General features: G+C 29.1%; 1 protein-coding gene across 1 annotated transcript in view; it reads left to right on the top strand.

The window, feature by feature from the left end:
• Positions 1 to 325: 325 nt before the first annotated feature.
• LOC111640336 (serine/threonine-protein phosphatase 6 regulatory subunit 3-like) overlaps positions 326 to 18,133 on the top strand; it is a 59,968-nt gene continuing 42,160 nt past the window's right edge. The window contains exons 1-4 of the mRNA XM_023386349.1: positions 326 to 684; positions 3,380 to 3,493; positions 6,078 to 6,297; positions 9,115 to 9,267. Coding sequence (XP_023242117.1) covers positions 629 to 684; positions 3,380 to 3,493; positions 6,078 to 6,297; positions 9,115 to 9,267 — 543 coding nt within the window. The 5' untranslated portion in view covers positions 326 to 628. The remainder of the gene's footprint in view (positions 685 to 3,379; positions 3,494 to 6,077; positions 6,298 to 9,114; positions 9,268 to 18,133) is intronic.

Here is an 18,133-nt window from a genome sequence, read left to right as displayed (position 1 = left end):
TTTTCATTTACCTTTCCTTTCCCTCCTTATTTCGTCAGCCAATAAAGTAGTTTCCTAAGATGGCAAACCTACATGACATGATGGGATAGTTCACTGAGTGAAAGGAAATTAGCTGTAATTTCTTCAGGGGTAGTGTTGAGATATAACTTTATCTGAAATAAGATTACAAATTTATTTTGTAGTACACAATAAAAGCATATGTATCCACATATAAATGGAGAATTTTCATGTTTTTTTTTTTTCAAAAGATTGATTCTGGATTTCCCAATTGTATTCCATTCTTAAGCTTTATATTTATTAATCAATGAATGTACCATGTTCGTAATATAAATCATTAATTTTGTTAACCTAAGAAAAACTTTAGAAAGTATTTAAAAGAATTGGAATCAGGAGAAATTTTGGTATCGTCCCATCACTAGCAATAATACTTTGTGATAGAGTTGTTTATTGCATAGCTTCATATTAGAAAAAGTTTTATTTTATTTCTATCTATTTAATCTTTTAGTGGCTGGATGATCAAAAAGTAGTTCAAAGATTAATAGGGCTTATTAATCCTAATTTTACTGAAGAAAGAAATGGAAATGCCGCTCAAGCACTTTGTGATATTATAAAAGTCAGTAGAGAACATATGTCTTTACTACAAGAAAAAGCTGAACCTGATCCACTATTAAAAACTATAGAGTCGTGAGTATTTAATTGATTTTAAAAATATTTTTAATAATAAAAATTATACATAGATACTTTATGAAAGCCAATTGCATTATTAACCAAGCTTTTAGAATAATTTATATATTTAAGAAATATAACAGTTTCTACTTGAAAAGGAAACCAAATTATTGAAAAGTAAATAGGTTTTTCTTAAAAGAAAAGTTTTGACTGTTTCAAGTCAACATTAGCCGAAAAACTATGGCATTGTTCTAGGATGTATAGTGGAACTAAGATTATGGAATAGAAAGAAAAAGTTGTTTAATTTTTTCCAGAGAACATGCAATAGAATGATGCAAATCTGTTAATGCACAAATTACTAAGAACTTTGGTAGATATACTTTTATCTCATTAGTTGAGTCTAATATCAATTTTTAATGATCATTAAGTGTTTGACATTATTTGTGTTTACAACATTCAGATGTTTGGAAAGACAATGAATATAAACTTGCTCCAATGGTCTGATTGGTGTTCCTTTCCATCATGCCTTTATTTGAGTAGTTTTGTTTCAGACAATGGATATTTCTATTGTATACTCAGTTAGCTTAACAAGTAGTGATGCTAAGCTGAAGAAGAACAATTTTTCTTTAACCTTTTTCTCCAGAGAACTTACTGTAGACCCTATGTAATAAAAACATTCTCTATTTTTTGTTTTTTTTTATATATATACAATTAGCCTTCTGTTTACGCCGCAGTTTCGTTCCTACAAAAGCTGGTGAAAATTGAATCAGTGTAAAATGAACCCATATTTACAGTGAGGTATACGGTTCAGTTCTACATAAGTGAAAAAATAAGCAAATAATTTTGTTTATTAATACAATATAATACAAAATACATATAAATTTAATTTTTTAAATGTATTTTATCATAAAATAAAGTGAAATACTTTTATTAAAAAATTTTACTTTCAAAAGTAGCCATCTTTAATTGTTTACATATTTGCTTTCTTTTATTAAGAATTTCAGAATATGGTTGAATATGGTCGATGATGCTCCTTTTTACATTTGTACTTTGCTCCTAATCATCGTCTAACTCACAAAGTTCATCCATCAAACTTTCCGTAGTTGAAAGGATATGCTTTAGATCGGCCATTTTCATAACTCTTGGAGTTTTTTCTTCATTTTTCTGTAGCTCTATGTCGGGTCTGCAGCTCATTCAAATCTAACGGTTTGTGGAATGTTCTCTACTGACCAATCTCCACAAGCCATGATTCTGCCAGGACACGTGTTGTTGTTGTTGTGGACTTGTGTCTTGCTAGGATTGGTCAAATCTAGCATAGGGAAAATCGAGGAATTACACAGTGAATTGTGCAGTGACGTTATTGTGAATCAGTGTAAATTGAACTGGCATAAACCAAGGGCTACCTGTACGTATAATTTCAGAACATAAATTTCCAATTCAAACAATTCTTCAGTCTTGTCTTTGTCAGTCATAATTGTGAATGCAATTATTCCCAAAATAAACCCATATCTCTGAGCATGTGGTACAACTAATATAGCCATAGATTTGCCTTTAATTACCAAACTTCCTTTTTTCTCTTATCTTTTTACCTCTATCCTTCTTCTCCCAACTCATTTCTTTTATAAGTGGCTTTAATGATATAATTTACAACACCCTTGGAGTCACCATATTTACTTGCTAGTTTTTTGATCCTCTGGAACTCATCTATCTGTCACTAAAGAAGAATAAGTGAAAGCTAACAAGAGCTTTGATAGCTGCTAAGTTATGTCTTCAGTGTCCTCTGATTTTTAATGGATGAAAGTCTATTGAGTTTCCAAAATATCTTAGTGTGAAGATTATGCATTTTTTGTAAATAGTCAAATCTAAAAAATTAACAGAATTAAAACTACCCCATCAGTGACAATGTAACCCTTTCTGTATTTTTTTTTATTAACACTCATGCCATTTTTCATTTGTAGGGGGGTCATTAATAAAAATACAACAGGGTAAAATAATGTTGCTCATGGGAAAGTCTTAACTCTTTTTGTAAAAATTGTTAACAGAATTTAAATGTATTTATTATTAATATTATTATTATTATTATTATTATTATTATTATTCACTCTCTTGAAACCAAAGCTGTTTTATTAGTTTTGTGGGAACAAAATGTCTTGAAATTAGATCAATTACTAGATATGCTTTAAGATTTGACTGAAAACAATAGTTACTAATTCTCTATATGAATTACTCAGAAGAAGAGAAAAAATTATGCTTAAAAATAAGCAATGTTAATAATGAATGACTTTGAAACATTTTATTTTTTTTTGCTAATTGATAACAGTAATATGTAAAAAATGAAATTTTATTTATTTGTTCTTTACTCTGCTTTAAAAATGTAATTTGATAAATTTTTTGTAGATAATTTTCATGATTAAGAATGAATTTCTGATTATTAAAAAAAAACAAGTATGTTTCAAACTGTTGGAAATAAATGGGTCTACCTACCACTTTAGTAATAATTGTACTACTTGTATTTGCTGAAGTTGAACTGATTTGTTGACTTAATATACAATATCTTGTTTCAAAGCATACAATTTTATATTTTCTTATTATAAACTGAATTGTCATGTATCAGTTTTGTTTGTTTTCAATTTTTATATCTTAAATTTTTAAAATATTAATGTAAATAATTTCATTTCTGTAAAATTATTTTTGTTTTTTTTTTCTTTTTCAGAATAGACACATTAAGTGAACTACTTAATCATATGTTTAATGGTGAAAAGCGAGAGTGTGTTTTAGTTAGTGGAATATCAGTATTTCTTTCTTTGCTAGAATTCAAAAGGCAAGGGTAAGGAATCAATATATAACATAATTTTGAATTATATCAAACTGAGTAAATTAAAATTCATTTATTTGAACATTTAATTACATTTTTTTTAAACATTAATTATTATGTTGTTAAACTGTCTGGCTTTAAACCCATGTTCAATAGACTAATACATGACTACATACAGTTTTTTTTAACAGCATCATATATATCAGACTGATTTTTCACTGCTCATTTTATTCACAATTAAACTGCATCTAATTACTGTTCCTTGAATATTACAATTCTGAAAAATTTTGTAATATCTCTTCTGCAGATACTAAAGTTCAATGTCAAATGTTTAGTTTATAAGATATTATTTTATTTACAGAACAGAGTCTTGTCATTGACAAGACTTCTATAGTGAGCCCTTTAAACTTTGCTATAGCATCGGCTACTTGAATTGAACTTGGCTGAAAATTTGCTGGTAGGATTTACTGTGTGTCTCAGAAGGATCTGAAAATTGTTTTTCTATAGTTTCTCAGGGATGAAATAAACCTGCAAAAACATTTAAATTGTTGAAAACACAGGCTATCTTACAGAGATACATATATTCCAAGGTCATTGCAACTTGCAGATTGTCATAATGTCATGTCATGCGTAGACATGAATGACACTATGGCAATCTGCAAGTTGCTGACAATATGGCAAACATCCATAATGTCATGGATACCCTTTACAGTAATTTTGAGAAACCTTATGAGAAATTTTTGATTGTTAGAGTGAAAAATTGCTGCCTTATTCTTGTGATAAAAAAGAATTGTATGTGGTCAGGTGGTGATTTTCAGATCTATGCTTTAGGTGGTGATTTTCCTCAGATGTTTATAATCAAATTTTTACACATTGAGATGGATAGCATGTAGCATGAGGATATCATGCAGGCATGGCTAAAGTAAGTCAGTTTGATGAAAAATACCTGGAAAAACTAGTAGTTACCGTACATAAAATCGTCACTATCTCATATGATCATAGGTTAACACTACAGTTACTTTTCATTACTGGAAAAAAGAATGCATACTTAATAGCACCTAATACAGCATAAAGAACAAAATACATGTGTGTCTAGAAAATATTTTATTTCACTAATTCTTAGGCTCTTGGTTAAATTTCTTTATACCCCACACACAAACAAGCAAACAACAGTTTTTGTTTTTACTAAATATAATGTATATGGTCTTGTTTTATAGGATTGCATATTTGCAGGTATTGCTTAGTATTGGATCTCTACTTTGTGTAATGCAAAATGATTGCATAGACACTTATGTAATCATTTACGTTAAACACAAAAAACATCAAAATATATTTTAAATGTTTTATTATAATGAATAATGCACTAATCTGGTGTTTCTGAATATACAGAGCAAAATTCTATTATATTGTATTGAATACATTACAGTAAAACTCCAGTTTAATGAACAAAAGTTTTGGAATGTTTATGTGAAAACTAATATCCTGCTCATTGTAAAATGTTTTTATATGTAATTAAATTAACAGGGTTTTTTTAATATCTAAAAGTAACCATTGTTAATAACTTACATTGGAAATGTCTTCATATATCATCATCTGAAAATGAATAAATAGGATTTTTTTTTTCAGTTAAATAGAACAAAAGTATTTCAAAATGTGTATGTTTGTTTCAAAATTATTACAAACTAGTATAGGATCTGAATTTCAATTCAGATCCTATACTAGTTTGTTTATTCTCAGAAAAACAATGAATACATAAGCAATAATTCATGTAAAAAACTTATCTGTGAAATTAAACTTTTCATACATATTAACTTTAATTATTCAAACATATCTACATACATAAGAACAGATAAACTAACTCAGTGTTTTTCAATCTTTAAGTTCAAAAACCAGTAAAATGTCTGAAAAAATTCTACAGATCACTAAGTTAGGTTTAAAAAAATTAGGTCTACATATGTGTTATCAACATTTGGGACATACTGTGTATATAACATAATAAATCTAAAAACATGTTTTGGGTATATATAGAAACATAATTAAATTGGAACTAAACTATTAAAAGTGAATCATCATTGAACAAAATTATTACAAAAGTTGCTTTTAGCCCTTGATATAATAATATCAGTTAAATGAAAATTAAATTATCCACAACCGTGAGGCAGATAATAGTGAGGGCTTATCAGACCAAATGACGGGCACAAACGCTCAGAGATCAAAGTGAAAACAATTTAATAAACTCAAAAAGTTACTACATATGAAAACAAAAACCCAAAATGCATTTCGGATTATTTCCTAATAGAAAACAGTCCCTCGTCAGTTATTTTAACACATTTGATTCAGTGAAAATTTATAAAATTTACCATTTTTGCATGTTTACAGAATTGGTTCTTTTAATTAAATCATAACAATCTTTCAGGCTAAATTTTTTTCATTTTATTTTCAACCAGTTTGTATATAAGAAAACTTCCTATATTTAATAAATTCTTCATTAAAAGGTTTTGGCACTATTTGTGTGTATAAAATATTTAACAAAACAATTAAAATAAGCAAATTAAAAGACACTTCTAAATGATGATTTAAAAAAAAAATCTTTTAGACCTGCAGGACAACAACAAATTCCTCAGAATCAAGTTCAACCTCCATTGCAAGGAGAAGGTGCTCCTCACTGTTTTACATCTGTGTTTTTCCGTAATGATGCACCTGATCAGATGACCTCATTAGATGCAGAACGTCTTGAACAAGGAGTTGAAAATGTGATGTCAGCTTTAACACCTCATCTAAATAGTTTTCATCAATTACTATTAGTACCACCACCAGTAAGTATATTGGTATTAATTTTTTTTTCTGTACATAATATATAATCAAAAAAGTGTAATTTAAAACTTTAAGAAAATTGATATTATTATTGCTATGTAAAAAGTTAATCTTTTATAATGGTTTTTCAGATAACTTTTAAATTTTTTCTAACAAAGCTAAATTTTTTTATCATGGAGTTAGTTTAAATTTGATTACAAAAATAAATTTCAAAATCACGTAATTGTATTGTAAAAAATAGATGAAAAATAAATTTTCATTCTGTTCCAACTTATAGAGGATAAACAACTTTTAAACTTTAAAACATTACGTAAATTATGCAATAAAAGTAAAAAATATAAAAGAAAGGCAAACCTAAATGCAGAAAAATTTTAATTATACCAATAATTTTTCTAAATGCATTTTGCCCAAAGGACTTCTTCAGTAGAGTTATTGGTGGATAAAAAGTTCTGAACTTCAATAAATTTGTTAAACTCTTCATGCAGCTTTTCTATAGAACATATTAAAGTAAGACCACATCTGTAAATTAGGTGCAACAAATTTTAAAACTTTTTTGTGAGAAGATGTCTGAGCATTTGAGAAAAGGAAAAATTTTATTAAAATTTTACAAATATTTATAACAATTAGTGATTTAATACACACACAATCATATTTGTCATGAATTGAGTTGTATTCTAATATTTTCTAATATGCTAATGTTGACATGAATTATTTGGATGTAAAGAGTAATTTTTGCAAAAGGTACATGACAGTTTCTTATTACTTTTATATTAATAACTACTAATAATCATTTAGACTTTCTAATCATATATGACTGCTATGCATGAAATAGGCTGTGTTTACATGTGCATGGATTAGCTGGTACCAATGACTTTCAGAATGCCAGTAAAAATACTTTAACATGTAATAATGCACCAGTTGCATCATTGCTTCAATGAAGCAATGATGCAACTGGTGCATTATTATATGTTTACATGATAAAAGATGTAAAAAGTTGGAAACAACTTTTTGGCATTCCAGTGAAATATCACAGTCAGGTGCTAGTAAAAGTTGTGTGTGCTTACATGAACTTTCATGCCACTCCATCTTTGTATGTGTAGATTTTGCTGCTAACAGTTTGGAACTGGCAAAAAAAAATTAACAGGTGTGTAGACAGTAATTAGTGTAAAAGTTTTATTGTAAGAGAACTAGCTCCAGTAACTTTCTATGCATACAAAGTCAACTATAGTTCAGAACAATTAAAGTATTGTCATATGCTGCAAAAATTTCAATGTACTTACTATAAATAAATATACAGGCATACCTCGACTTACGTCGTTTTTCGACTTACATCGTTTTCCTGGAACCAATTACCGACGTAAGGCGAGGTATACCTGTAATTGGTGTTTGAATTAGAATATAGGTATAAATTTCATCTAAAGCTATGTTAAAGTTTGTTTATAGTAAAGTAAATGTAGTTTTTATATATTTACAGATGTTGATTTTGTTTAAGAGAATGTGTATTATATAAGTTAATAATGTTTTAAAAATTTGGATTTTTGAGTTAAACAAGCTGAATTACAATTATGTAATAAAGAATTGAAGTTATCAGTTTTATAGATAATAGCATTTATCTTAAAAACATACGAAATAATAAATCTAAATTTTGGAACACTATACTCTCAGAAAAATTTTAATTAAAAAAATGGAACTTTAATTTGTTCTATAAATTCATGTTTTTTTAAATATAGTGTTTTTTGTTGTTATATTTTTTTTAATTCATGAATTTATTCATATGTGATAGATAAATATGAAAATAAAATCAGAAATGTGAAATTGAGAGAGCACATAGGTGATTTTTTTTTTCTTCAAGAGTTGTGTTATCTAATGAAGCCATCTAGCTGATTGTGATGATAGTAGAGTACATAGACTTCTCTTTTACTGCAATTTACTTGCATACATTGTCCTTTCTATGTTTGTATGCTGTTTTTGGATAAGTTCAATACAGCATGTCAAACATAAGTACCCTGTTATAAGAATCCAAGTAATGAGCAAAAATGGAAAGCCCTTACGTATTGAGAATAAATGAATACTGTACTCATTAGCAGAGACTGATTAATGCATTTAATAGACCCAGATATTCTATGTAGAATGAATGCTGATGATGAAATCTAGTGTTTTTGTATAACCCATAGAGTGAATATGCCTCATCAACATGGAAATCAGCCTGTTTACCAAAGAGATTTTCTCACCTGATCTAAGGGGAGGGTAATGCTTGTGGATTTTTATAGGATAGATGTGTGAATTATGTCTTTGTTCCTGGCAGTCTCCATTGGCATGTCTCCATAACTCAGTAAGACAAAAATGAATGTCCTCATTCTGATTTTCAAAAAGTTAGATTTTTCATCATAATGAGTCTTGGTGCATTGTGCTCTCCTAGTTAGTTGAAAGTTGACGAAATATCATATACCATATCATGTACCCTTTTACAGTCTTCTTAGTCACCAGACCTTATTTCTGCAGAATTCCATTTTTCAAAATGAAAGGATTGCAGATTCAAATCAGGATATGAGATAAAAAGTGCTGCAGGACTTTTAATAAGTAAAAAAGTGTTGACAGAAGTACCTAGTTCCAGAAAATTCTTATTTTCAAGCTGGTTTCTGTAAATACTTGTATTATTAATGTAATAATAGTTACATTAATGTTTGGTTTACTTTTGACTACTGCATACAAATATAATTTTATACTATGGTAAAAGTGTGATTACTATTTTTTAAATTAAGTTACCAATTTGTTAAATTCTCATATCTGAGAAGTTAATTTGATTTTTCTTTTTAAAGAAATCTGCAATTACAACAACTGTTGGAACATTAGATCCACCTGTTGGTTTTACTCGATTAGAAGTTGCTCATCTTTTGACAGCACTCCTTTCTACCAATACACACAGTGTAAATTTACAGTTAGTAAAATTGGGTACTATTGGTGTTTTATTGGTAAGTAGAGTATTTACTTATTATCTTAATATACAGAATTTAAAAAATTTTTGAATATTATTTTTCTTATATAATAAGTTTTAATTAATTTTTATGATTTACAAAAACAATTTTTGTTTTTATCATTATCAACATATTTGAAAATGTAGCATACAATATTCATCATAACTTTTATAAGATTTTCTATAATCATAATTTGGATTAATTATGTAATAAAAATAAGAAGTGCAAGTTTTAATTTTAAACCTTAATTGTTTTGCTGTAGAAAAAGATATTACTTTTCTTTAAAAAAGTAATATCTTTTTCTATTTAGATGTACTTTCATCAGAATATATATCTTTCAATTGCTCTTGATACAAATTACTTTTGTCACTTAAGATAGTTATATTGTATTATTTCAGCAATTTAATAATAAATTCTTTAGTTTCTAACTTTTTATTAAAATAATTTGAATTTTAATAGTTACATAATTACTTACCACAATAGATCCAATTATTTAGTTCTTAAAATAGCTTTGTGTGATAAATTAGATATTTAAAAATCTTGTAGATAATTTTTATAAAATATGAGGGAGAGGGATTGAATCTGGCTGGAACTGAATATGCTCTACAAGAGTAGAATACACACTTGTGTATTTATGGATTTATCTAATAATGATCACCTTTTTAAGTAATTATTTCAATATAAATTTGTGATATTATCAAATATTCTGTATTTTTGTTTGTGTGCATTAGTTTATTATATAATTTAATTCATTTTGAAAATACTTAAAATTTTGATTGTTAGAATTGATTGTTTCAGCTTTGAAAGATTCTTTTCTTCATTTATTTTTAAAATTTCTTTCTTGTTTTATTAAAAATATATTGCAGTAAAATCAGTTGCATATAGTACTGATAGTTATAGTTTATGGATTAAAAATAAATATATAAAAAAACAGGACCATTTTATTTGCAGTGGCAATAGTGTTGTAACTTATTAATTCTAAAATAAAACAAATCTTGTGCTCACGGCTTTTTGATGATGTCTTCATGTTTGTGGACAATTCACTGCCAGACTTCTGGGAGGCTGTGAATACTATCAGCATCAGTATTTTTAGCCATTATCTGGAGAAAATATCCTAAAGTAGAAAGATTTTTAATGTCTTGGAAGTGCTTGCCTCTAAGTTTTTTAATTTTTGGATAAAGGTCAATATGATGGGTGTTCTAGTATCTCCCACTGCTATCAGCCTAGTAATATCCTTGCTTGTGATGAAGATTGGCTTTGTTATACATTGTCATGAAACAGTTGGATTGGTTGTGATAGCTATGGTCTTTTGTGACAAATTACTGGATATCAAGTTAGTGATAGCAGTATCTAGCATTAATTGTCTGTCCCTGTGGTACACAATGAGACAAGAAAACACCTTGGAAATCAGGTGAATATCATTAAAGGTGGATAATCATTTGGTATCCAAATGTGCATATTCATGTATCATATCATCTCATTGTATAGCAAATTTGGGATATAATATAGTGCAACACGTTGAAATTTTTTCTCTGTATTGTCATGCATTTATGTTAAAAACAAAAAATATAAGATTATCACACAAACTGAACTCTCCAGACTGGTCAGTATTTTTATGTAGCAATGTAATGAGCACTACTCTGCAAATAGCAGCACCCTCATATATTTTTATTCATTCTATGTTGGAAAAAGAAAATTTTCTATTTTGATGTATGTCAAATTATATGAAACAGGGAAGTATACACTTGTTCAAAGTTATTGGCTAATGCAAATTTTTAGTTCATTGCTGAATTAATTACAGTCGACCCCTCTATAAGATAGAGATACGTTCCATTCTCTAGGAATCCGATTTCTTACGAATCCTTCCAATCACAACCCGACACGTGTCAAGTTTACGGACTACGGCTGTTTGAAAGATTTTCTTCCATAAAATTAATCGATTCTAGACTAATCCGACTCAACATTTCCAAAATACGTATATATTTTTTGGGAATAATCCGTATAAACTACGCTATAAACAAAAAATTGTAGGATTACTTACCGAGTGTCACCATTCGACATTGCCATTGCTCAACATTGTTTTCGTCGCGGAACAGCTCAGCAAAGAGCGGCCGATTTCTAACAACTTATTTTTCTGTGAAAACTTCGTAGAACTTCGGAGACATCATTAATATAAATAATTTTAATCGCCGTTGAATAAGAAATGTTTCTTTCACAAGAAATGTATAAAATTACAGTACTGTATTAGACTTACGGTACCTAATTTACATACTGACAGACGATAGTTAGCGTAAAAATCTCCGTAGCGTGGCGCCACGCTAGACGGCGGAAATTATATATTTAATTATAACAAAGTTACAATAAGTTAATATATAATTATATATACAGTACCTAATTTATATATAATTAATATATAATTATATGTACAGTACCTAATTTATATATAATTTATATAATACTGTCCAGACGATAGAAATCTCTCCGTAGCATGGCGCTATGGACGGCGGGAAAGTAGTTCGGCTGCCCGATGACGTTTGAGGTGTTTATAGGGAACTTTTACTATTTTTTACGGATACCGGTAGCAATTTTTTCGTAGTTTTATAGGAATCGTAATTATAGGGACCGTAATTATAGGGGGGTCGACTGTATACAAAAATTTTACCATGATGCATACAACTGAGTTTTGAGTTTTTATTAGTGATGTAACAAATATTTGGTTACTATTCGATATTCAGCCTATTTTTCTCTATTTCGGCCGAATACCTAAAAACAGGAGTAAGAAATAACAAAAACACAGTAAATTAATCCTTTTGGTATTTAGATTTAATGTTATCGGGTTAGTGTTGTTTGTTTATATTTATTCATAACTTATAGCATGCACAAAATAAAAAAGAAAATAATATTATTCACATGTATTCACAATTTGTAATTACAAAGATCAGCACACGTACACACCTATTTGTTTTGAGAATTGTCGCACATCTGAGGGTCTGACCCTGCCTATTTTTCTTTTTAAGCGCTCGTCTTTGCTCTTTCCTTTCTCTTTCCTCTATCACTCTAGTCCACATATGTCTATGCATACATCATAATGCGTGCTCACAATACTTTTGATTTGTCACTTTTCCGTCGTAGATTTCCCATTTTACAATTACGTGACTCATAAGCCTGGTGATAACGGAGAAAAGAGACAGATAGGATGTCAGTATAAGTCAGTTATGATTTCACAGATTCGAGACAGCTTGGTAGCCCGAACGGCCCCAGGCTTTCGCCTGTGCATGCTAAGTGACTTTCGTTAGAAGCATTTAGCTTTCCAAAGTCTATGACAATTGTTTGGCATTGCTGACCACGAATTTTATGCCAATAAGCTGCCTCGACTTGTTCGATTATGTTATCAACTTAATTTCATATTTACTTTCACATTTTCACTTGGCGGTCCTTCTCTGTTCTTTTTCCATTATTTACGTATAGGTCATTTCATTGTTATTCACATTTGATATCATCATTTATCACATACTGTGATGATGCTCTTGTCTGCCCGCTACAATTGTGAAGAATTAATGCGATTGGCGAAGTGTAGTGACAGTGGACCAATAGAGAGAAGGGTCTTTGCCATAATGCGGTTTGTATGCCAATTTTTGTACATGCATTAATCAAGCTGAATATTCGGCTATTCGGCCATGCTCTCGGTCGAGTATTCGACCTTAGGCCGAATATACTATTCGTTGCAACACTAGTTTTTATCTGTAGTAGAGTTGAAAATTTTTAAACAAGATATAATATTTCAGAAAGTAATTTCTGCTCAGGAAAGGCAAGCACTTACATGAATCACCAATGGTCAGAAAGCATAATATATCAGTCTTCAATCTGTTCAAAATTTCAAAACAGGCAATCAATGGGTCCATACATGAGGCAATTGTGGAAGCATCAGAATGTTGTTATACAATTATGTGTACAACTGATCATTGGTAATTTATTTTATATCAGTCAATCTGCAATCAGAATGATTATAGGAAATATTGTACTATGTAATATTTTAATTTGAAATCAGTACACTGTCCCAGTGAATAAAGATTTTAAATAAAGTTGTGTATGGATTGTCATGGTGCATCATCTTCAACTTCAGACAGCTTTTTAGTTACAGGAATTATCTGGTAAAATCAGATGATTAGAAACTATTAACCCTCCAACCTGTAAGTGGCAAATTAGTAATAGCCAAATTGGAAACCTTTGTAGGAAATATAAATTAAGATTGTGGTCTAATTTAGCACTTTTCCTCTCGTGAAAATAAAGCCTTACACTTAACATTTGGTTTCATTTTTGTATAAAATGCTCTGTCTTCTATTCAGTATTTATGAAAGCATTGAGCATATTCTTTTTGTATTGAGATTAAGTGTTGTATAAAAAAAGTTAAATCAGTTATTAAATTATGTTGTAAAACACTAATTTGTTTTTGTTGCACAAATGCAAAATTGTTACTATTGTATAGACAAAAAATAAAGTTTACATTAACTTATATTTTTTGTAATGCAAATGTATCTTATGAGTGAAAATATATCATAATTTAACGTATTTGATGTTGAATATTTTTTCCGTCGCATGTCTCTTCACGTTGAATATTTTTCGATGTTAAGCCTAATGCGATCACACGTTTTAGAAAAATAATAATTCTGGCTATCGTATTATTCCAAATTACTTTATATTTATTACACACAAAATAAACATATTAGGGAAATGTAAAAAACAAAAACTTTTATTTTAAAAGTTAATATTTGTGTGATATATCTTGAAATAAGGTACAATACACAGTGGAACATTACACTATACACATTGATAATGTGATTCTGCACTTTTTTTGTGAGCCAAACATACTTTACATATTCTGGATGGATGCTTTTTTTCCTCTGTAGGTGGTATGAGACTAGGAAAATGCCGTTCGGTCAAACGTAACAGATTTTCATGTGATGGTCGACCACGGCAGGCTAGATGTCTGCTTGTGTGATACTTCTCTATCACTTCTCTTATTACAGACATGCGAAAATCTAGAAATGATATTTGTTTTTCATATGTTTTTGATACAAAATACAAGCATTATATAATGTAATATCCATCATATGAAAAAACACTTTTCTGTACCATTTTACCGTTTTTCTCATGCACAGATAATTGTTTATTACTCTTGTCACAGAGATCGATACCACCCATATTGCGATTATAATCCAAAATACAATTTGGTTTTCTTATAACTTCCCCAGATCTGTCACGTTTACCCAAATCAGAGAATTCGTTGTCACTCATCGTACTTAGAATTGCCACATCCCGTTTGTCTTTCCAGCAGAACACAGACAATTCATCTTTCTGACAAGTGATAAATTCCCCTTCTTTCAGTTTACAATCAGGAAAATTATGCGACATTCCTATTCGATTTTTATTTACAGTTCCACATACATAAGTTTTTTTGTCTAGAAGCATTTTTGCTAAGGTCGGTGAGGTGAAAAATCTTTCTAAAAACACCTTGTGATTTTTACCGAACAACGGTTCCAATAAGGTTAGCACAACCTTCTCTCTTTGCCCACCTTCAAAATTTCCATATTCAGTTGTAGCTCCGGTATAAACTATAAAGTCCCACCATCCTCACCTGATTTGGCCCCTAGTGGCTTCCACCTTTTTCCAAACCTAAAAAAATTCTTGGCTGGAAAGAGATTCCACTCAAATGACGAAGTCATCTCTGAAGTGAATGAGTATTTTGCCCACCTTGACAAATCGACCTATTGTGATGGCATAAAAAAGCTAGAACATTGCTGGAATAAGTGCATTGCTAACAAAAGAAAAATAAAAAAGTTTTAACATTATTTTGTTTGTTGTTCTATTTGAGGCCGCGAAACGTGATTTATACATTCTTCTCTGCTAATTATATAATTCTCACCATAAATATTATTTTCCTGTAAATTATGATATGTTTTGGAGTCACCATCAGAAAGAACAGGATATATAATTTAAAAATTTTTAAAAATAATTAATAAGGTAAGTTTACACTATAATTATCTGTATCAGAAGATAGTTGCTCAAGTAATCATATCGCTTTTGTCACTACTTGTGTTCGACTGAATAATCAGTTTTTCTAGAACAGTTTTTGAAATCTCATCAAGTTCCCACATTCATTGTTCTTTTCCTATACATTTGATACATTTTGAAATAATGATAGTTAATGTAATGAATGGAAAACGAAATCAAGACATTATAGTGTGCATGACCAGAAAAAGTTTACTTTTAGTGATTCAGAGTGTTCAAATATTTATTAAAATAACAATTTAACAAATATGAAATAATTACATTTATAATCATTGCTAAGTGACTAGTATTTCATTAATGATTTTATAAATAACGAAGAATATTTTTTGCGGAGGAATGAGACACAACGTGGTTTTTATTCGATAGACGTGGGTTTAAACCAATAAACAAAGGGAGGTGTGTCTTAGTTTGTTTACAGTATGTGCCAAGTTACAATAAATAGACTATAATTGAAGTTTAGTGAATTTTAAGGGGACACACTACTGAAATTTCAAACTTTTTTACTAATTGATCTAAAGCAATGAAATAATCATATGTTGTTAAGCTTAATGTGGTTTAACAATTTTTATATTGAATTAAAGATTTAGGTAATTATAAAAAAAAATTAATTTTTTTTTGTTTTGCCCCAAGGAAATCTATTTCTAAAAAGTGATAGATAAATATCTAATATTCTAGTTATTAAATTAATCTATAATGTTATAGGAAAAGGGTAAAATAAGTGTTTTTGGTGTATGAGATAAATATATTTAATACTACTTAAATTACTTTTAATACCAAATATTTCAGAATCTGTATATTAATATAAAAAAATGATTAAGTAAATTTATAAGCATTATATAAAATAAAGTACATGGCCCATTTCCATACATATTAGTGCTGATATGTGCCAAATTTCACAAATTTACATCCAGCAATTCTTAAATTATAGATTTCCCAAAAGTTTAAAATCAACAAAAATCACAATTTGAGAAAAACAAGTTTAAAGTTTTGAAACAGAATTATGCATATAAAATTGTTAATTCTGCTTTAGAAAGCTCCTGCTTTATACTACACTCTCTGTAACATCATTTTTATCACTTGTTTTCAGCCTTTTCATGTTTTTTCTTTCCTGTGTTTTTTGGCCTTTTCACTTGACTCTAGATCAGATAATTTCCTTTTCAATGTAAAAGTTACTGCTTTCAGATGATAATTTCCAATAGGAATACTTAATTTAATAATTTAATAGGACCCTTATTAAACTGTATAATGGCCAAGGAAGTGTAAAAATTGTTTTTAATGATGCAAAATTAATTTTAGGACACTTTTGCCAAATAAGTGAATGAAGACTTTCATTGTTGTTTTGGGTCTTATTTCTAGTACATCTTTTTAAAAGTTCTTGATTAGTTAGTCATTTCTATATAGGCAAAAGAGCTTCACCAATTTATTTTGGAAGTGTGGGTGTGTTTTCATTTTTCAGATGGATCGTCGAGAGCTTGTTTAAAATAACACCAAGACTGGATGCCGGTGGGACAAAATGTGTGATATGGCTCTTCATCTGTTGAAATCATATGAAAAAGGGATTCAAAAGCAGCATTTCTCATTTTTCCAATGTCTGGTGCATTATTTTTTAATGCTTGTCCATAATAATTCTTTTTTCTGTTTTTTTCATTTGTGAGACGACCTTTACCTCCTAAATTTATTCCAGTCAATTTACTTGTTTCTTTTAATTTTCTGAGTGCTGAACCCATTTGTTTTGAAACGTGATTTATACATTCTTCTTTGCTAATTATATGCAGTCCGTTTCAAAATTATAAACACACCCAACTTTTTTCAATAACAAAAACATTAACAATTGTAATGTATTTATTATATTAAAATATTATTTACGACATCAATTTNGCACCATGGAAATGGTAGCAGCTTACAACTATTTGGATACTCAATAGAAAAACATGGACTTTGATATCTGACTGTTCTTTCTGATGGTGACTCCAAAACATATCGTAAGTTACAGAAAAATAATATTTATGGTGACAATTACAGCCCATTTCAAAATTAAGAACACACCCAACATTTTTCAATAACAAAAACATTAACAATTGTAATGTATTTATTATATTAGTATGTTATTTACGACATCAATTTAAACATTTTCTGAAATTTTTAGAGCAATCTTACAATTACAAAAAAAAATTATCACAGATTTTCAATTTTTGATTGTTTCAAAAGTATAAACACATATGCATAAAAAACAATTTGTGATGTTTCAATATTTTGTAGGTCCACCATTTGATTTAATTAGTTCAAATATTCTATCAGGCATACGTTTTACTAGTTTTTGAAGTTGTTCTTGTTTAATATTTTCCCAATAATCCATAATCAATAATAGCTAATTTCAAATAATTTACAGTATTGTATTGTCTGTTTTGGCCATAAACAAGATGACTCATAATGCCCCAAATATTTTCTATCGGGTTCATATCAGGGCTCCGTGATGGCCAATCAATTAAAGTAAATTTTTTTCAGCAAATCAATTTTTAGTTGACTTTGATGTATGAATATCCTGTTGGAATTGCCAGTTTTCTCCCACAATAAGTGGTCCAAAAGTTATTAAATTTTGATACAACAGTTCTTGATACTTTTCTGAATTCATTCTACCTCCTATAAATACAATATCTGTTTTACCTCCCCATCCAAATCCTGCCCACACCATCACAGATCCTCCACCTTGCTGTCTGCTCATTCTGACTTCTTCGTTCTTCCTCAAATCATGCCAGTAGTGACTATAACTGTCAGATCCATCCAAATTCCACTT

The sequence above is a fragment of the Centruroides sculpturatus genome, unplaced genomic scaffold (assembly GCF_000671375.1).
Source record: "Centruroides sculpturatus isolate CEXI.00-Female unplaced genomic scaffold, Cexi_2.0 scaffold1308, whole genome shotgun sequence".
Classification (NCBI taxonomy): Eukaryota; Metazoa; Arthropoda; class Arachnida; order Scorpiones; family Buthidae; genus Centruroides; species Centruroides sculpturatus.
This window is presented reverse-complemented; position numbering and strand designations above follow the sequence as displayed.